General features: G+C 48.6%; 1 protein-coding gene across 1 annotated transcript in view; it reads left to right on the top strand.

The window, feature by feature from the left end:
- The first annotated feature begins 4,650 nt into the window (after positions 1-4,650).
- Positions 4,651-18,067, top strand: part of LOC135219589 (stomatin-like protein 2, mitochondrial) — a 187,012-nt gene continuing 173,595 nt past the window's right edge. Inside the window, exon 1 of the mRNA XM_064256477.1 lies at positions 4,651-4,824. Within this exon, the coding sequence (XP_064112547.1) occupies positions 4,774-4,824 (51 nt within the window). The 5' untranslated portion in view covers positions 4,651-4,773. The remainder of the gene's footprint in view (positions 4,825-18,067) is intronic.

Raw genomic sequence — 18,067 nt, forward strand, 5'->3', positions numbered from 1 at the left:
AGAATTTTATTATAGTTTAATATCAGTAAGCGTTGAGAATTACAGGATCATGATTACCATTCCCTTTGATTCTTCTGATGCCTGGCAAGCATACAAAATCGCACCGTTCCCAACTTTCATGACGAATAACTCAAGTCCAGTAATATCCAATCTGACGGGACACATATTGATTTCCCCTGATAAGGAAACATATACGGTCATCAAGGACTTAGACAAATTCACTCACTGTTCAGATACCATGAATAATAAAGTTTGTCCAGCTGACTCCTTTGAATTCCATCATATATCAATGGATTCATGCGAGTTAGGTATAGTGCTAAACGGTTCTCTCTCCCATACACACGAAGGTTGTATGAAAAAACTTTATCCTTTTGACGATAATAAGTTCAATTACAGGCTGAACAACGGATCGTGGATGCGATACGACAAGGAAGGATTTCAACTCCCAGATATTCGTTGCCTCTGACGGATGTATCGGAACGTCAACGAACTACACGATCCACGGAGTTAACACTATCATCCGAGAACGAGCTTACTTCGCGAATTTTTCATGGACAAGCACTATTATCCCCGCCTTACCTCTCCCATACAACGCGAAGGTGGCTCATCGTTTGACGCAACTAGCTGAGATGGACCACACGTCAAGGACTTATGCCGAGGAGGATCTGTGTTTCTACGTGTTGCTGGCCATGATATGCGTTACGGTGGTGATTCTCATCGCCGCTAACATATTTGCTTGGCGTAGGTTGAGGCGAACACAGTTGGATCTTCAGAGGAACGTCGTGCCCCACCAAGACAACATTCCTATAGCGCTACAAGCGTTTACTGTTAGAGCTATTTGAAATTGGCCATTTCACTTGACTCAGAGGAAAATTGTTTGGAATTGTGTTGTGTGTGAAAAGCAGTTCGTACGCTGGCAATGTGTATGACAAGAAACTCCGAGACATTGCATTCCATACATATATCTATATAATTATAAATATGAACAGTTAAAAATATCATTAAGGGTACCTAATAAAATATTGAAGCCCTATATATATTAAAATGTCGGTGCGTGTACGTACCTGGAATCTATATCTTGTGCACAATCATATGAATTATATATCTATGTCTTTATCCGGTAACCACTATTCTTAAACAGTTACCCATTATCATATATGAATTATGTATCTTTATCGGGTAACAACTATTCTTAAACAGTTACCTATTATTATAACCATTCATGTATACATGCTAACCTTTTATCTTATATGGTACCACCTATTCATTTAATAACATTATGCATTTTAGAATGTAATTCTTATGTCATGCAATTATCAGCAGAACTACAGTACTTTCTGCTGTGTATGTATCTTCATGACTAACAGTATATACAACATATTCATATGCATTTATCTTAAACATGGATCTGTATTTTCCATGCATTATTCTTTACTTATGGGTATGTCTATTATGTATGTATTTTTTTTTACATATAATTTTTTGCATATTATTCCTTAATCACTTGATTATGGCTATGACTAATTATATACGATCACACTCCTATGAAACATATTTAACGTAAGTTTTAATGTTCAGTGCTTGGCTGGTAGCTGACCGAGCTAATGTAATGTATACATTATGTTAATACAGATATTTTCTATATCTGTAAATAAACTCATGACCCAAGGGGTCATTGGTGAGTTAGGAGTGATCAATAGCCATAACAGGACGTAAAACTAGACCATGCCATGCAATGCTTGCAGTGGCCTGGTTTGCATTTATCTGTATCAACAATTGTCATCTCTTGTAAACAGGTCACAACACCTTCCATGGGAAGCTGGTGACCTATTACCTGTAGAGGAAACTCATGACTTCCGAGTCTTATGGCTACGTATCTGTTATTTTAGTAATATGCTGAGATAGCTATTGTCAGCTATCTATGCAACCCTCTTGTAAAGTTAGTTCTATCCTAATTCTCCAACAGAGCGGTCATCAGACCAACCTTTCCTATACTCCTGTGATGGAGTTGAAGTAAAGTTGTTAAGAAGTTAACTCAGGAAGTTTGAGTCATCTCCCCTATTCTGAAGAAGAAACAAAATCTACTTGATGTCACTCAGACGAGAAAGGGAAAAGGAACCACAATGCTTGCGTATTACAGTCGCAAGAATAGACATACAACTGGTCGCCGTCCTATACCATTGTAAGTGGTGGACCGCAGACAGTTACATATGTGGTTGTAGATCCCATGCTTGGCCAGGGCTCTGGCCACCTGATGGAGCTCTGGCTTGATGGTATCAGAAAACTCCTGTAGGAGGGTATCGTATCTTTGGGGAGCAATGGAGCACATGGTGGGTACCCCAGGGCCTGCAGCGAGTGGGCGGGAATGGCAGGTCCTCGTGTCAAGGAGGCGTTTGCGGCCCATGTCCACCAGGAGCTAGTGTTGTGCCAGGAAATCTGCCCCCAGGTGAGGAACCTTAACATCTGTGATGATGAAGGGCCAGATGTAGGTGCGGCTCAGGATGGAGATCTTCAGGATTCTTGTTCTGTAGGAGTGGATGGAGCTTCTGTTTGTGGCCACAAGGGTGCAGTCCTCTCCTGATGGTGGGAACACCGACTGCATCGCTCCTGTGCCGACCAGTATCTTGCGACCGGAGATCGTGCCGCACATGTAGAATCCCATGCAGTGGCATTTCGAAGGGGTTGCGGCCACGGCTGCTGTTGAGGGTGGCCGCCTTCCTAGTTTTTTAGGAAGGCGCATGGTGGTTCGCATCTACTGATGTTTTATCCGAATTTCCGGTGAAAGGAACACTGGGACGGGTTTTCCTTCCGGTGCTGCGAGGGCGCCTTTCTCCAGTGTACTGCGTTGACATCTGGGTCGCCGAGATCCTCCACCACCAGGCTGTTGGTCATTGGCATTGTAGCCTCGCAGCCCTGGCGTCTTCATGCAGTTTCTGGGCCTTTTCCACCAATTCGTCCATTGGTAGCAAGTCCGCCTCCGGAATCTGTGCCCATACTTCCCTCGACAGGAGGAGGAGAAAGATTTCCTGGGACAGGTTGATCTCCTTCTTATGGCCATCATTGAATACCTCCAGCAGTAGTAAGAGGCCCGTCCTCCGTCCTCTGGCTCTGTGTCTCCCAGCAGCTGGCTGATGAGGTCACGGACGTGGGCGGCCTCATGGGGATGGAGAGGGAGTAGGTCCCGACGAGTTTCTTCTTTAGCTCGCCATAAGGTAATTTTCCGGTCTGCGCGTCCAACCATGGGGTGATGCGGTCAAAAACTTCCTCCGGCAGCATCACATGATGATGTTGGCCTTGGCCCCCTTGTCTGTGGTGCCCACTATTCTGAAGTGGACCTCCCCGCGTGCAAACCATGATGTCGTGTTTTGCTGGGAGAAGGGTGGTAACTTGATGGACTGGATGACTGATGCCTGCAGAGATGTAGTGGCAGCTGGGAGGATGTGGGTTTCCTCCGAGGAACTGTGAACCGAGGAGTCCAGCATTGTCCCTGCCTCATACACCAAAACGTGAGAACGCCATAATTAGTCCGTTAATGGTGTAGGGGGTTCGTCGGATTCAAGACTATTCACTGTGTCGGTCTGTTAATGACTCCTAGTACGGTCGACAAGTGTAGTAAATGGTGGGGCCAAACCATCTGAACAATGCCAAAACACACCTTGGGAAAGTGTGCTGTAGTAAGTCTGTTAATGGCATTGGTGTCGAACGCAGAGAGGAGCTTTCAGAGACCTAGACTGTACGCCATGTAGATCTGTTAAAGGTCTCTGAAGGCGAGAGGCCGTAATGAGTCCGTTAATGTCAGGAGGCAAAACTGCTGAGTCACCGTCCAATCCGGGCGGTCACCAGTTGTGAGGACTGGACAAAGATGCAGGTATCTCGGTACTGATGCTTTATTGTTGTTTTAGATTTAGCTGGCCTTATGCCAGCATGGGCTCTTGCTTATAGAGCAGCCTTTAATGCTTTATTGGAGATGAGTGAGGTAGACATTGACCGCTGCGACGGATATGTAGTACCCGAGCTGGACCAACAGAGATCCGAGCGCGCAGACAGCCGATTTGTGTTTCTTTATGAACACATAAATATTTACAGATACAGTTTGAATATGTACATGAATTATATATCAGCAGAAAGGCCGGAGAATTTTCTACAACATGATACGAAATGTAAAAATTTTACTTTTGTGATGTACATAGGGACTTGCGAAATACGTTGTCCTTACAATACCTTCACATTAGGTTTCCACTTCACTATTTTTTCCTCACTTTAGCCGTTTCATTTCCTTCTTGTGCCTTATTGTTCTCTTCGGAAGATGTTCACTGGCTCGATTGATTTTAAATATTACCACTTACTTTGACCGTTCCCGACCCGCTCTCGGTTTTAAAAGTTAAGAAAGTCACCGCCTTCGGTAAGAAAGACCAAAAAGAAATATTCTTAAAACACAGAAGAAGAATATGTTTACAGTAAAATTGGCAGAGGGAAGCGATTTGTTAATACGACACCCACTACTTCATAAAACTACATGGAAAATAAATAAAGTTTTGTATCAACTTCTACATTTACACAGTATTTGAATTTAATTAGGTTAGACAGTTAAAAGAAAATTATGTGAAACCTCCAGATGTTTTATGAAAATAGAAATGGTCTTAAGTGAGCGCAACGCTCCCCTTCCCCTTGATTTTGTAATCCTGTGTTCCACCACACTACTGAAAGTTGTTGTATTCATGATCGTGGAAATTTAGTCTATTTAGGCTACTATTTCTTTTTCATAGACCGGAAATGTTGTCCTCTGCTTTGAGAGGTGTTGCCCGATCCTCCAGAACTTTACTGGTGAGTATGACTTTCTAGATGTGAGGTGTACCGAAAGAACATTTGTTCTCGGACCAAGGCTCGGGCCAAAGGTCGAAACTAGCTAGGTACTTAGTGCATTAGCCTAGTAAACAGTGATAACTACGGGAGCCAACATATGTCGTAATCCATACATTAGGCTATTTTCTTGGAGCTGCATGAAGATAGTGGGTCGAGGGTAGAACGACGGGAACAAGTTCCGCAGACGAAAACCAACCAAATCTTTCTGTGAATGCCATGTCCTGACCTAGGTAACCAGACCTTGCCTTCCTAATGTCACTCGGTCCAGGTAGTTTAGGCCATAGCTAAGTCATTTACCTAGGCCATAACAGCCAGATTTGCAAATGGCAGAAGGTTTTATGGCGTAATGAACATAGACATTGTTTATGGTACTGACCGTCATTGTTTTAGGGTAAAACACTGCATGGCCTGCATCAGGCTAACGATGATCAATGCATGCCCACCTCCGAAAAAGTACATTATAATGCGTCCTGACACTGGAGATGGGCATCAGTCGCGACTTGTTGTTGGTGAGAAACGGAGCTAAAGACCTCTACTCTCCTTTCGAAGTAAGTATTTTCTCCAAAGTTAGAAATTAAGGCCAAATTTTAAGATTTAAACAGAGGGTAGTGAAAAGGGTGGCCACGGGCAGTGGAAATCTCACCAAAACGCTTTCGAAATTTTTACTCACGATTAAATAAACTTAGAAATATTGACGCCATCTCGATGTTTACGGAGTCGCTTGTGTCAACAAACTTCCCATTTCCTGTAACAAATCCGCACACCACTTGTACCCACAGACGCTGGGGCACTTTCTTCACAACAATCAGAACACGGTCCCTTACCAGGACGTTTCTAAGTAAACAACTATTTTGGTAGAAGAAGATGACAAAGCGTGCACTTAGATAACTTTTTAAATAAATAGTAAAACATCAATATATATTTGTTCCGATACGTAATACAAACCCTCGGTCCTTTAACAATAGGAAGTAGCTAGCGGCAGCTGGAACGGTCGTAAGCTTCGAACAAGGGGAGAACGATAGTTAACTGCTTGTCCAACAGTGCGCGCGCCTGAGAGGTAAGAATCACTTTTGCTTTCGGCCGTGGTGTGTCAAGACGTGCTCGTCATCGCTCTGCCCGCTACTCGTCGTATGCTTTGTTTGGATTTATCTTTTGACTGGTTTGTTTGTGGTTTGAAAGAAACTTGTAAGTAAAGTTTTTTCTTTTGTTTAATTCATTGTGAAGTGAAAAAACAAACATGGATCAAGAGATGGAGCTTTCGCCGCACCCCCCAGTTGCCCGTAGAGTGTGTCCCAGGCTGGAGGGGCGTAAGTGTGGCGGATTTCGCTCCTTTGTGGACGTAGATCCACATGAATTGTGTACGCGGTGCCAGGGGCGAGAATGCTCCCGGGCCGAACCTTGTATTACGTGTATGAATTGGTCCGAGGCACAGTGGGTTCTGTACGAGGGTAGGAAGAGACGTAGGCCTGCAAAGGAGTCGTCGGAAAGCTCTCCAGCGACTCCTTTGGTGACGGATACCTCGTCTTCTTTCCTACCCCCCGGGTCAGCCCCCACGTTTCGCGCCTTCCCCTGCGGGGGGATTAGCGGAGTCCTGCTCCTCACTTGATCCGTCGAGTGTGGAGGAGGGCGCTCGCTACCCGGATGTGCAGTTGTACTCGGGGTCTTCCGTCCGCTCTGGGTGGGGTTTGTCCCCCCCCAAGCGCGAGGGAACCCCTCTAACTGACCCGACTGTTGCTTCCGCAGGTGTGCCTTCCGCGAGAGACGACCTTGGGCAGGTGTGGGAGTCGCTGGGGATGCAGGGAGTGCCTAGCATCCAGGGGTTGATCCAGCGGTTGGCGGGGTTGGCAGTGGTCACACATGGTGTGGTGACCACCACTACTACTACCATTACTACTCCAGGGTACGCCGCCCCTCCGCACCTTGTTTACACCCCTCATGTGACTTCGGTGACTCCGACAGCTGCAGTTCAGATGCCACTCGCTGCCGTACCGAGGAGGGGCGTGCCACCTCCACCTGGTTTCTTTGTGCTGTTGACCCCGGACTTCCGCTGCCCAAAAAGCTCCCCCCTGGACCTAACTCCTGTGCCTAGAATGTTGGTGGCTGATAACAAGACGCTTGGGTCGCCCGAGTTCGCGGCCGTACCTGCCGCTACTTCCGTTGCTGGCCCAGCTGCTCATGCCGCTCCTGCTGTCCCAGCTGCTGTTGATGCTCCTGTTGTTCCCGCTCCTGCTCTCGTCGTTCCTGGTCGCGGTGGTGCTGCTCCAGGCTCAGGTCCTTCCGGACAGGTGCAGTTGGGCCCTGTTGCTTCGGCAACTGCCCCGGCTCCATCCTGGATGGAAGACCTGATGTCTGTCCTGCGTAAGCTGACGAAGAAGAGGAAGGTGTCGTCGTCGTCGTCTTCATTGTCGTCTGCTGCCTCCTCTCCCCCTTCGACTTCTAAGGCTTCCAAGCCGAAGAAGAAGAAGGTTGCCTCCTCCCCCCCTAAGAAGGCTCCTTCGGGACCTTCTAAGGGCCCGTCTAACTCCGGTGAGTCGGGGGGCTCTTCTGCTGGTCCTCCTGTTCCTTCGGGAACAGGGCCTGTCTCTCCTTCCGTAAGGAAGAAGAAGACGGGGACCAGAGGGGTACTGGCTTCGGCCAGTACTTCCTCGCCTGGTGTTAGCGGCTCTGCTGCTAAGCCAGGATCGGGCTTGGCTTCTCATTCGCGGGAAGTACCGAATTGTACGGTCTCCCGTGGGAGATCGTGCAGCAGCCAGGGTTTTTCGACGCCCGAGTTCGCTCGACGTCAAGACCGAGGCACGGAGCAGAAGACTGGTGAGAGCCGCTCAGGCGACTCTCGCCAGGCGAGCGTGCTCAGTCGAGCCGCTCGCCACAGGTGAGTGGCACGGCCAGGGCCTGCAGCTCGAATCCCCACCGCGGGTTGGTGATCGGCTGCTGCCTCCAAGCACGCTGGTCCTGCCAGCGAGCGAGGAGGGAGCGTTAGGTCTGCCTCTCCTATACCTTCAACTTCTTCGGGATACGCCGGGAAGAGCGAGGTATCCAGGAGTGATCGTGAGGGGTGCGCCCCTCGCGATCCCGCTGCGACGCCGTACGCACCAGGCACGGTTTTAGGACCGGCCAGGACGTAGCGCAAGACAGGGCGTAGCAGGGGTGCAAAGTAGAAGGAGGAGGGTCTCGAGAGCTGCTCTTGTTGGAGGGACTGGACGGTCCTACTCCTCAAGATGCAGTTACTCCCGAGATCCAGAGGAACTTTGCCGAGGTCATTGCGCTGATTCGTCAGCACAACGGCCTTGGGGAAGGATCGCCGCTACCACCTTCTGAGCCCACGTCCCGCGGCTCTCGAGTCATTTTGGGGGCCCGAAAGAGGGACCCAAGATGACGGTGGGTCTCGCCGCGATCGGGAGCTGGCTGACTCGGTCCTTGACCAAGTGAAGAGTCTCGTCTCAGGGCGAGAGGACTCGCTGAAGTCCGGTCGGTCTTCCAAGCTGCTTCCACCTCCTCTACAGCGTCAGAGGCGTTTTTATGTGCCATCGGAAGATCCGATACCGCCTAAACAGGTTAACCCGGAGCTAGCAAGGCTGACTCCAGGTGTGTCCCTGCAGCAGCTCCTGTCGGAGAACCTCTGGTTCTTGCAGCAGGAGGCACTCGCCCTGGAATCTACCGCTATGGCACCTTTCCAGGCAGTCTCTTGGTTGGATTTGTGGTCCCTCACAATATCCAAAGTCGCGGCCGGCTCTGGGAGCTCTGCTTTCGAAGACGACCCGTCGTTCAGGAGACTGTGCCAGTCTGGAGGAAGAGCTATCTCTTACCTCGCCATCAGACTGCTAACCTGTGGGCCAACTTGGTTCTTCGTTGTAGGGACGCAGTCCTTACGCAAGTGACCAAGGGGGCTGGGCGTGAGGCGGCACTCGGTCTTCGTAACGGACCCATTAGGAGTTCCACCGCTCTCTTTCCTGGAGAGATGGTGGACGCTGCGGTGGAAAGGTGGCGCACTGATGACAGTGACTGCTTGGTTCACCAGGCAGTCTCGAAGGTTTCTGGGCAATCTCGAGTAACTGCGGCTAAGCCTAAGAGTTTAGCTGGCGCTTCCACGGCTGCTAAGACGGTTGCCCCGCCTAAGCCCCGTGTGAAGACTCCTGTTGCTTCGACTTTTGCGAAAGGAGGCGGTAACCAGCCCTCCTCCCAGACCTCCTTTCCCCGAGGAGGTGCTGGGAAGAAGTCGAAGCGAGGTGGGAAACGCTAGGGATGGCGTTCCCCCTCACCTGCTGCCGGAAGTGGGGGGGTGCCTGGCCAGCCATTGGGCAACTTGGCAGCGCTACGGCGCCGAGACCTGGATTGTAGACGTCCTTCGGGAGGGATATCTACTACCCTTCGAATCTCGGCCCCCCACATCTCAAAACCGGTCCATCTACAAACCTATGTCTGGGGTCATCAAAGGACAACACTCTTCGACAGGAGATCAAGACCATGCTGACGAATAAACGAGCAGTAGAAATCGTAGAGGATCAGTCACCGGGCTTTTACAGCCGCCTTTTCCTGGTGGGAGAAGGCCTCGGGGGGCTGGCGACCGGTGATAGATCTCTCCCCTGAACCGATTTGTTCACCAGACTCGGTTCACGGTGGAGACTGCACGATCCGTGCTCAACTCGATCAGGGAGAACGATTTCATGCTTTCAGTGGACTTGAAGGACCCGTATTTTCAAATACCCATCCATCAGTCCTCCAGAAAGTACCTCCGCTTCATCTTCGACGGGACGGTGTACCAATTCAGGGCACTTTGTTTTCGGTCTGTCAATCGCCCCACAGGTGTTCACGCGAGTGTTCACTCTGGTGTCGGCTTGGGCCCATTCGCACGGGATACGTCTTCTGAGGTATCTCGACGATTGGCTGGTCCTGGCGAGCTCCCGCTCGCAGTTGCTACAGGACAGGGATCGCTCCTCAAGTTTTTGTCACGATCTGGGGATTGTGATAAACTACAAGAAGTCCAATCTCGAACCCAAAGCAGAAGATGAAGTACCTGGGTATGCTGATCGACACGGTACGCAGGGCAAGTCTTTCCCGCAGACTTGCGGATCAGCAAATTCAGGGAGGCAGCCGGCGGGTTCCTGTCTCGGCAGGAACAGGCAGCGCAGCAATGGCAAGTCGTGATCGGCCGTCTGTCGTCACTCGAGAAAGTTAGTCCCTCACGGGCGTCTTCACCTGCGGTCTCTCCAGTGGAGACTAAGGGAGAGTTGGTCTCAGGCAAAGGTTATCCACCTTACTTCCCCCTTGGCTCTCACGGAGAAGGTGAGGCAGGACCTAGCCTGGTGGCTCGACGACAAGAAACCTCTTAAGAGGAGTGCCCATCCGCACTCCCCCCCCGGAGATGCTGCTGTTCTCAGACACACTCCCGCCCCCGAGGGATGGGGCGCACACCTGGAGGAGTTGCTGGCTGCAGGTGTGTGGGGACCAATCACGACAAGCACCTTCACATCAATGTCCTGGAACTCAAGGCGGCGTTCTACGCCTCTCCAAGATTCCAGACCGCTTGGTGGGTGCACTCAGTGGTTTTGATGTGCGACAACATCACAGTAGTGGCATACGTCAACAAGCAGGGGGGCCTAGTGTCCTCTCCCGCTACACCAAGTTGACCGTGCAGGTGCACGACTGGGCCACGGCTCACTCGATAGAGCTGTCAGCACGCTACATTCCCAGGCAAGAAGGAATGTAGTAGTGGACAAGCTCAGCTGTCGGGATCATTGATAGGAAACCGAATGGTCCCCTCTAACACCCACCCGATGTGGCGGAAATGCTCTTCAAACCTGTGGGGGCGACCGGTCGTAGACCTGTTCGCTACCCAGCACAACAGAAAAACTGCAGGTTTTCTTTTCAGCCGTGCCGGGCCCATGGCAGCTGCAGAGGACGCTCTTCAACACCCCTGGGACAACCTCTTCGTCTACGCCTTTCCTCCTTCTGTCTGATTCGGAAAGTGATCAGCCGAGCGCTGACCACCCCGAATCTCAGGATGATCCTGGTGGCTCCCAAACGAAAAGACCTCAGGCTGTTTGGTATCCGGACCTGCTGGCTCTTCTTGCGGAAGCACCGAGAGAGCTGCCCCATTGGCACAAACCTTCTAGCCCAGCCATACGTAGAACGGTACCACCAAGCAGTCCAGTCCCTTCAACTTCACGGCTGGCTGTTATCCACCATCTCTCTTGCGAACGAGAGGCTTTTCTTCTTGTACGCAGCAACAGAGATGGCTGGACACGTCCGACAGTCCTCTGCAGCTGTGTACCATGGGAAGTGGGTCCGTCTTCTGTGGTTGGTGTCGTAGATGGGGTCTGTCTCCTCTCAGAGCCACTCTTCAGCAGGTAGCGGATTTCCTCGTGTGTTCTTCGCCGAGAGAAGCTCCTCTCCAGTACCCACAGTCAAGGGATACAGAGCCGCCCTGGCCCCTGGTCCTAAAACTGAGGGGACTGGATATCTCGAACTCGTTTGAGATTTCCTTGCTTATGAGGAGCTTCGAAAGGTCTTGCCCACCCAGGGAACTCAGGCCCCCTGCGTGGATGTGACTCTTGTCCTTAGGAGTTTGACTCGAAGACCCTTCGAGCCACTCTGAGAGTCGTCAGACAGGGATCTGAACCCTCAAGAACCCTCTTTCTTGCTGGCCCTGGGCATCGGTCGAAGAGAGTAGGGGAACTTCATGGTCTATCTTTCGATGTTAAACACACCAGGGGATGGGGATCTGTGACGCTCGATTTCGTCCCGAACTTCGTAGCTAAGACTCAGAATCCGTCGATCCCTGACGACAGGTTCGATTCTTTCACGATCCCCCTCCCTATTGGACTTCACCGATAATGATGCGGATGAGATGCTGCTTTGTCCTGTGAGGGCGCTACGGCGCTATCTGAAGAGAACTCAACACCTCAGGCCTGAGTGTCGACGACTCTTCGTTAGCACTGGGTTACCAAGGAAAGAAGTATCCAAGAACACGCTTTCTTTCTGGCTACGTGAGGTGATTCAGGAGAGCGTACGAGGCTGATGGTAGTGACGACATCCGTACGCTCCGCCCCCGCCCGAGAGCCCATGAAGTCAGAGGTATTGGACCCTCCTTAGCGTTCCGTAAGAACTTCTCCGTGGCGCAGGTCCTGAAGGCAGGTGTCTGGGCCAACCAGACCACCTTCACATCCTACCTTCGGGATATTGCCCACAAGTCCTTGGATACTTTTTCCTTGGGACCTGTGGTGGCTGCTCAACACTGTAAGCTTACCCAGCACCTAGCAGGCAGAACAGCAATCGATTCCTGGTATGACTGGGAGAATGAATGTGCGAATGAGAGTGTGACGGCTCTTCTTCTTCACCATCTTTCTCTACCTCTACCTGTGGGCAGAGGACTACGGTCGTCACCATGCTGGAAAGGAGTCCGATGCAGGTAAGCTACTCGACCGAGCTCCATCCTATCCCTTTTCACTATGGGATAGGAGCGTATATCCACCACACTTTCTCCTACAAGGGGGAGGAAGTGGATGCCTACATGAGACAAACCCATGACTTTATATTTGCTCCTGTACAGGAACAAGTTCTTACAATGCTGGTACAAAGAGATACGCTTGCTCTCTCTTAGTACTCGGCCCAGAGGTCTGACCATTGATCCTGCAGTGCACACCCCGATCAATCGGACAGAGGCTTGATCCCCTCCCTCGCTCTTACGAAACCAGGTAGGCACTCCAGGGATGGACGAACACCAGTCTGTTCATTCAAAGACTCAGATTCCTCCCACCAAGAAGTGAGTCTTCCTATTGTTAAAGGACCGATGGTTTGTATTACGTATCGGAACAAATGACAATTTGTCGAAAATTGCATTTTTCCTAACTATACAAAACCTGAGGTCCCTTTACATATAGTCCCTCCTCATGCCACCCCTCACTGCGTATTTTTGCATGGGCCAAAAAGCAAAAGGGATTTGTTTACCTCACTGTGACGATCGACAAGCAGTTAACTACCAGTTCTCCCTTGTTCGAAGCTTACGACCGTTCCAGCTGCCGCTAGCTACTGTTCCTATTTGTTAAAGGACCTCAGGTTTGTATAGTTAGGAAAAAAATGCAATTTTCGACAAATTGTCATATCACCTGGTGACTGGCTATCTCCTTGTCACCCTGTCCTTCCCATTATGCTGTTGGCCTGCTTGCGTCAATGTTTTCTGTCTTTTTATATATAATATATATATATATATATATATATATTATATATATATATATATATATATATCTATATATATATGATATATATATAATATATATATGATATATATATATATCTCTCTCTCTCTCTCTCATCTCATCTCTCTCTCTCTTCTCTTCTCTCTCTCTCTCTCTCTCTCTCTATATATATATATACAGTATATATATATATATATATTACTATATATATATATATATATATATATATATATATATATATATATATATATCTATATATATATATATAATAGTAAATACGTTAAACGTAAGCATACATACACATGGCATATATTACTTTAAAACGAAGTCACTGTGAATAAAAGCAAATGGCTGGACAGTACCGCTTGTATATGTCCATTCTCCGGATTAACCTTAGCCTCAAGAGGTTAATCCTGAAAATGTACCTTTTGGATTAGGATTAAATACCTCATTGCGCCAGATTGGAGACATGTCAACGCTGCTAATTGTAGGAAAGTCTCAACCTTTCGTAGCTAGAGTATAGTACTTTGCTGCAATCTTTATAGCTCATTTGGGTATTGCCAGGAGTACGTGTATACGTAGTGGCAGTGGAAGAGGTTACTCGAGAGATTAAGACAGTAATCCATAGCCACCAGATATTGAACATGAATTATTGAAGAGTTTTGGAGTTGTGGAGTTTTGTATTATATATACTCTGCAGATGTTTGTTGTTACATTTCTTGCTGGCCTGAGTAGCCAAACCCCTTTGGCACCAATACCTTGCTCTACAATTTTCATACAATCAACTTACCTGTCAGATATATACATAGCTAAGACTCGTCGTCCCGACAGAAATTCAAATTTCGCGGCACACGCTGCAGGTAGGTCAGGTGATCTACCGTCCTGCCCTGGGTGGCAGGATTAGGAACCATTCCCGTTTTCTATTCATATTTTCTCTGTCGCTTGGAATGTAAACAACGTTTGCAGTTCCTCCTGACTTGATTTTTGGATTTCATCGCCATCGATCTTCTGGGCTATCTTTTGCAGGGAAGTACTGGATCTTTGGTTCGGCATACGCATATTTAATTTGTTTAATAACTTTGGCTTCGAAAATTTCGAAGAATTGTTTACGTGTAACTGCCGAACTTTTTCAGTAGACACTCACATAGTTTGCAAGAAGGAAAATTTTAATTTGTTTCCGATCGTAATACACCCCTCGGTCCCTTTAACAATAGGAAGTAGCTAGCGGCAGCTGGAACGGTCGTAAGCTTCGAACAAGGGGAGAACGGTAGTTAACTGCTTGTCCGACAGTCGCGCGCCGCGCGACTGGGAGGTAAACAAATCACTTTTGCTTTCGGCCGCGGGTGTGAAGGACGTGTTCGTCATCGCTCTCTGCCCGCTTCATCGTCGTATGCTTTGTTTATATTGTGTTTTTTCTACTAATGGTTTGTTTGACTTGAAAATGAAACTGTAAGTACAGGGGGTCCTCGAGTTACGACGTTGATCCGTTCTTACGATGCGTCGTAACACGATTTTCCAGCGTAAGTCGGAACATTGAAAAATACCACATGATTTAATGTAAATACCTATCAATAACAACGAGAGAACAATTCCTTACCTTTATTAGTTTGATTGGCTTGCACACGGAGGAGGAAGCTGCGGTGCTGGAGAGACTGGGGGAGGTTAGTGAAGAGAAAAAGAACCTCCAGAAGTTGCTGGAGATGCTGAGCAGATGATTCTTGAGGTGAGGCAGAACATACTAGTACTGGAGATGCTGAGGCAGGTGATTCTTGAGGTGAGGCAGAACATAACTACTGGAGATGTTGGGGCAGGTGAAGTCTTTAGGTGAGGCAGAACCTACAGAAGGTGCTGGAGATACTGGGGCAGGTGAGTCTGGGTTAGCAGAACATTCAGAAGGTGCTGGAGATTGTGGGGCAGGCGAGTCTGGATTAGCAGAGGCAGCTGAGGTAGAGGGTACAGGATCTCCTGCAGGGCCTCTCTACCTTCTTAAAAATACTGCTCCAGGTTAGTCTGAACAGAGAGCGACCTCTTTTCATCCAAGATCTCCTTGTAACACTGCATCAAATCCATGACGCCTCTGGAAACCCTAGTGAACCTGTCCAAGTTGGGATCCTGAGCCTCAAAAGTTGACAACGCTTGCTGCAACTCTCTGCAAAACCTCTTATCAAGTCCTGCCTTGTGAAAGCCTTAGGCTCTGGGGTGGGTGCTTCTTCTTCTTCCTCTATTATCTGCTTCTCCAGTTGTATCAGGTCCTCAGCAGATAACTCCTCGCCATGAGACTCCAGCAGCTCTGTAACATCATCAACCTCCATCTCCAAATTGATTTCCTTACTCAGGGCACAACGTTCTTGACAACCTAGCTGAAACTGTGTCCTCAAACCCATGGAAAATCATTCACAAATTGAGGACAAATTTTCTTCCAGACACCATTCATGTTTGTTTGCTTAACCTCCTCCCAGGAATTAGCAATGTTCTTTACAGCATCAAGGATGTTGTAGGATTTCCAAAAGTCCTTCAGAGTCCAAGTCCTTCTTGGTTTCAGTTGCCTGTAAAGCCATAGCAATTGTCCTTCGTAGGTAGTAGGCCTTGAACGAAGCAATCACTCCTTGGTCCATAGGCTGTAAAAGGGCCGTGGTATTAGGTGGAAAGGTAAACCACCTTGACATTAGGGTTGAAGTCTCCCAGCTGGGCAGGGTGTCCAGGGCATTTGTCATTGTCAGCACTAGCAACACCTAAAGGGGATACCCTTGGAGGCGCAATACCGCTCCACACTTGGAACAAAAATGGTTTACGAACCAGTCCTCAAACACTGCAAGTGTCACCCATGCCTTCTTGTTGGACTTCCAAATTACTGGTAGTTGACCCTTCCAAATGCCCTTGAGTGCCCTTGGATTTTCAGCCTGATACACCAACAAGGGCTTCAGTTTGAAGTCGCCAGCAGCATTACCCCCAAGAAGTAAAGTTAGCCTCTCCTTGCTGGCTTTATGACCGGGTGCTGACTTTCTCCTCCTTGGCGATGTAAGGTGCGGTTAGGCATACGTTTCCAAAAACAAACCTGTCTCGTCTACGTTAAACACTTGCTGAGCAGAATAACCCCCTCCTTAATTATCTCAAGACAACGCTTTAGGAAATTCACTCGCTGCTTTCTCATCCCCACTAGCAGCTTCACCTTGCAATTTAAGGTTATGGTAATTGGCCCGAGCCTTAAATCGCATAAACCACCCCTACTAGCCACAAACTCTTCACTTTCACTTCCCTCCCCCTTTTCTTTTTTCAACGCTTCAAACAATCTTTTCGCCTTCTCCTGAATCACCATAAGGCTGACTGGGATAACGCCGTTGATTTTGGTCTTCCAACCAAAGCACCAATAACCTTTCCATTTCAATTATTAGACCACTACGCCTGCTTAGTTATCACTGTCGCTTTCATAGGAGCAGATCCTTTCACATGTTCAACGATGCGCTCTTTATCTTTGATAATGGTAGCAACGGTCGAACGGCTAAAGGCCCAAGCGAGCGGCCAATGTTTGTTGGCGTTTCTCCCTTCTCAGATCGCTTTATAATGTCCACTTTATTTCCATGGTGATGGCCTTTCTTTTCTTCGATGCACTACCATCAGAAGAGTCCGCCTTGCGCTTGGGAGCCATAACAAAGAGCAAAAAGTTACAAAAACGATACAACACGAGGGAGAGAGAGGCAGTGTAAACAACCAAATGGCGTATGGGCGAGGAATGAGCGTAGCGAAGCGACGCCATCCTCTCCTCCACAAAGCGTATTCTTCCGCCGTGCGCCCGGAACTAGTTCGCGTTTGTTTACGTTGCTTACGACGCTAAACCGCGTAAGACGGAACGACGCAAAATATTATTTTTTATATTTTTTATGGTGGGGGCGCGTTCGTAACCACGAAACATCCGTAAGTCGAGACCAGCGTAACCCGAGGACTTACTGTACACTGTTTCATTTTCATTACTTAATTATGAACCAACATGGAATTATCGCCGTAGATGCGGCGATTTCCTCTCTTTTCATGAATTGAACCCTTGAATTATGTCTCGGTGCCGAGGGCGGGCGCGCTCGCGCCGAGTCATGTATTTTGGGCGCGAAAGTGTGGTAATTGAAAAATGTAAGTACTCTTTCATTATAATTTTTGCCCTGTGCGTTCGTTACCGAGAGTGTGATTGCGCTCGGCACGAGCCTTTTAATTTTGTATAATAGAATGCAATGAAAGTGGATTCGCAATTGCAAAATTCTTTTCATTTTCATTTATTATTTGCATGAAATTTAATTTGGATCAATTTTCGTTCTTACCCGGGAATTGATCCTTACGTTTTTTTTTTATGTGAAAGTGAAATCGCAAGTGCAGTATTCGGTTTTCATTTTCATATATATTTTTTTATGATAGCATCATATTATTGGATCAAGTTTCCGTTCTTACCCGGAATTGATCTTTCCCCTTTAGGTTCTATGAAGTGAATCGCAAGGGCAGTATTCTGTTTCATTTTCATATTACTTTTCACTGCTGTGCGGGGGTAGGGGAAGCGAAGGTCTGCCAGGAAGTCGTCGGAAACAGCTCTCCCGCGACTCCCTTGGTATCCGATTCTTCGTCCTCCTTCCTGCCCCCCGCTCAGCTTCTTCGTTGTATTTTGGTATTTGGGGTCTTCCTTGCGTTCGGGATGGGGCATGTCTTTCCCACCCCCCGTGCGTGAGGGAACCCCTCTTACTAATCTATCTATGTTACCGCAGGTGCTACATCCGTGGGAGACGACCTTGGACAGGTATGGACCACCGCGCGGCGGCAGGGCGTGCCTAGCATCCACGGGCTGCTGCAGCGTCTAGCGAGGTCTGGGGCGGTCTCCACTACTACCACGGCCGCTTATGCTGCTCCCCCCCCCCCTCCTGGTCTACACTCCCCATGCTGTGTCGATGACGCCGTCTGCCGCTACTAGGGCCGCCGCCGTACCGAGGTGGGGTTGCCGCCGCCGCCTGTTTTCTCGTGTTGCCTGCCCCAGA

This window comes from Macrobrachium nipponense, chromosome 1, assembly GCF_015104395.2.
Source record: "Macrobrachium nipponense isolate FS-2020 chromosome 1, ASM1510439v2, whole genome shotgun sequence".
Lineage (NCBI taxonomy): Eukaryota > Metazoa > Arthropoda > Malacostraca > Decapoda > Palaemonidae > Macrobrachium > Macrobrachium nipponense.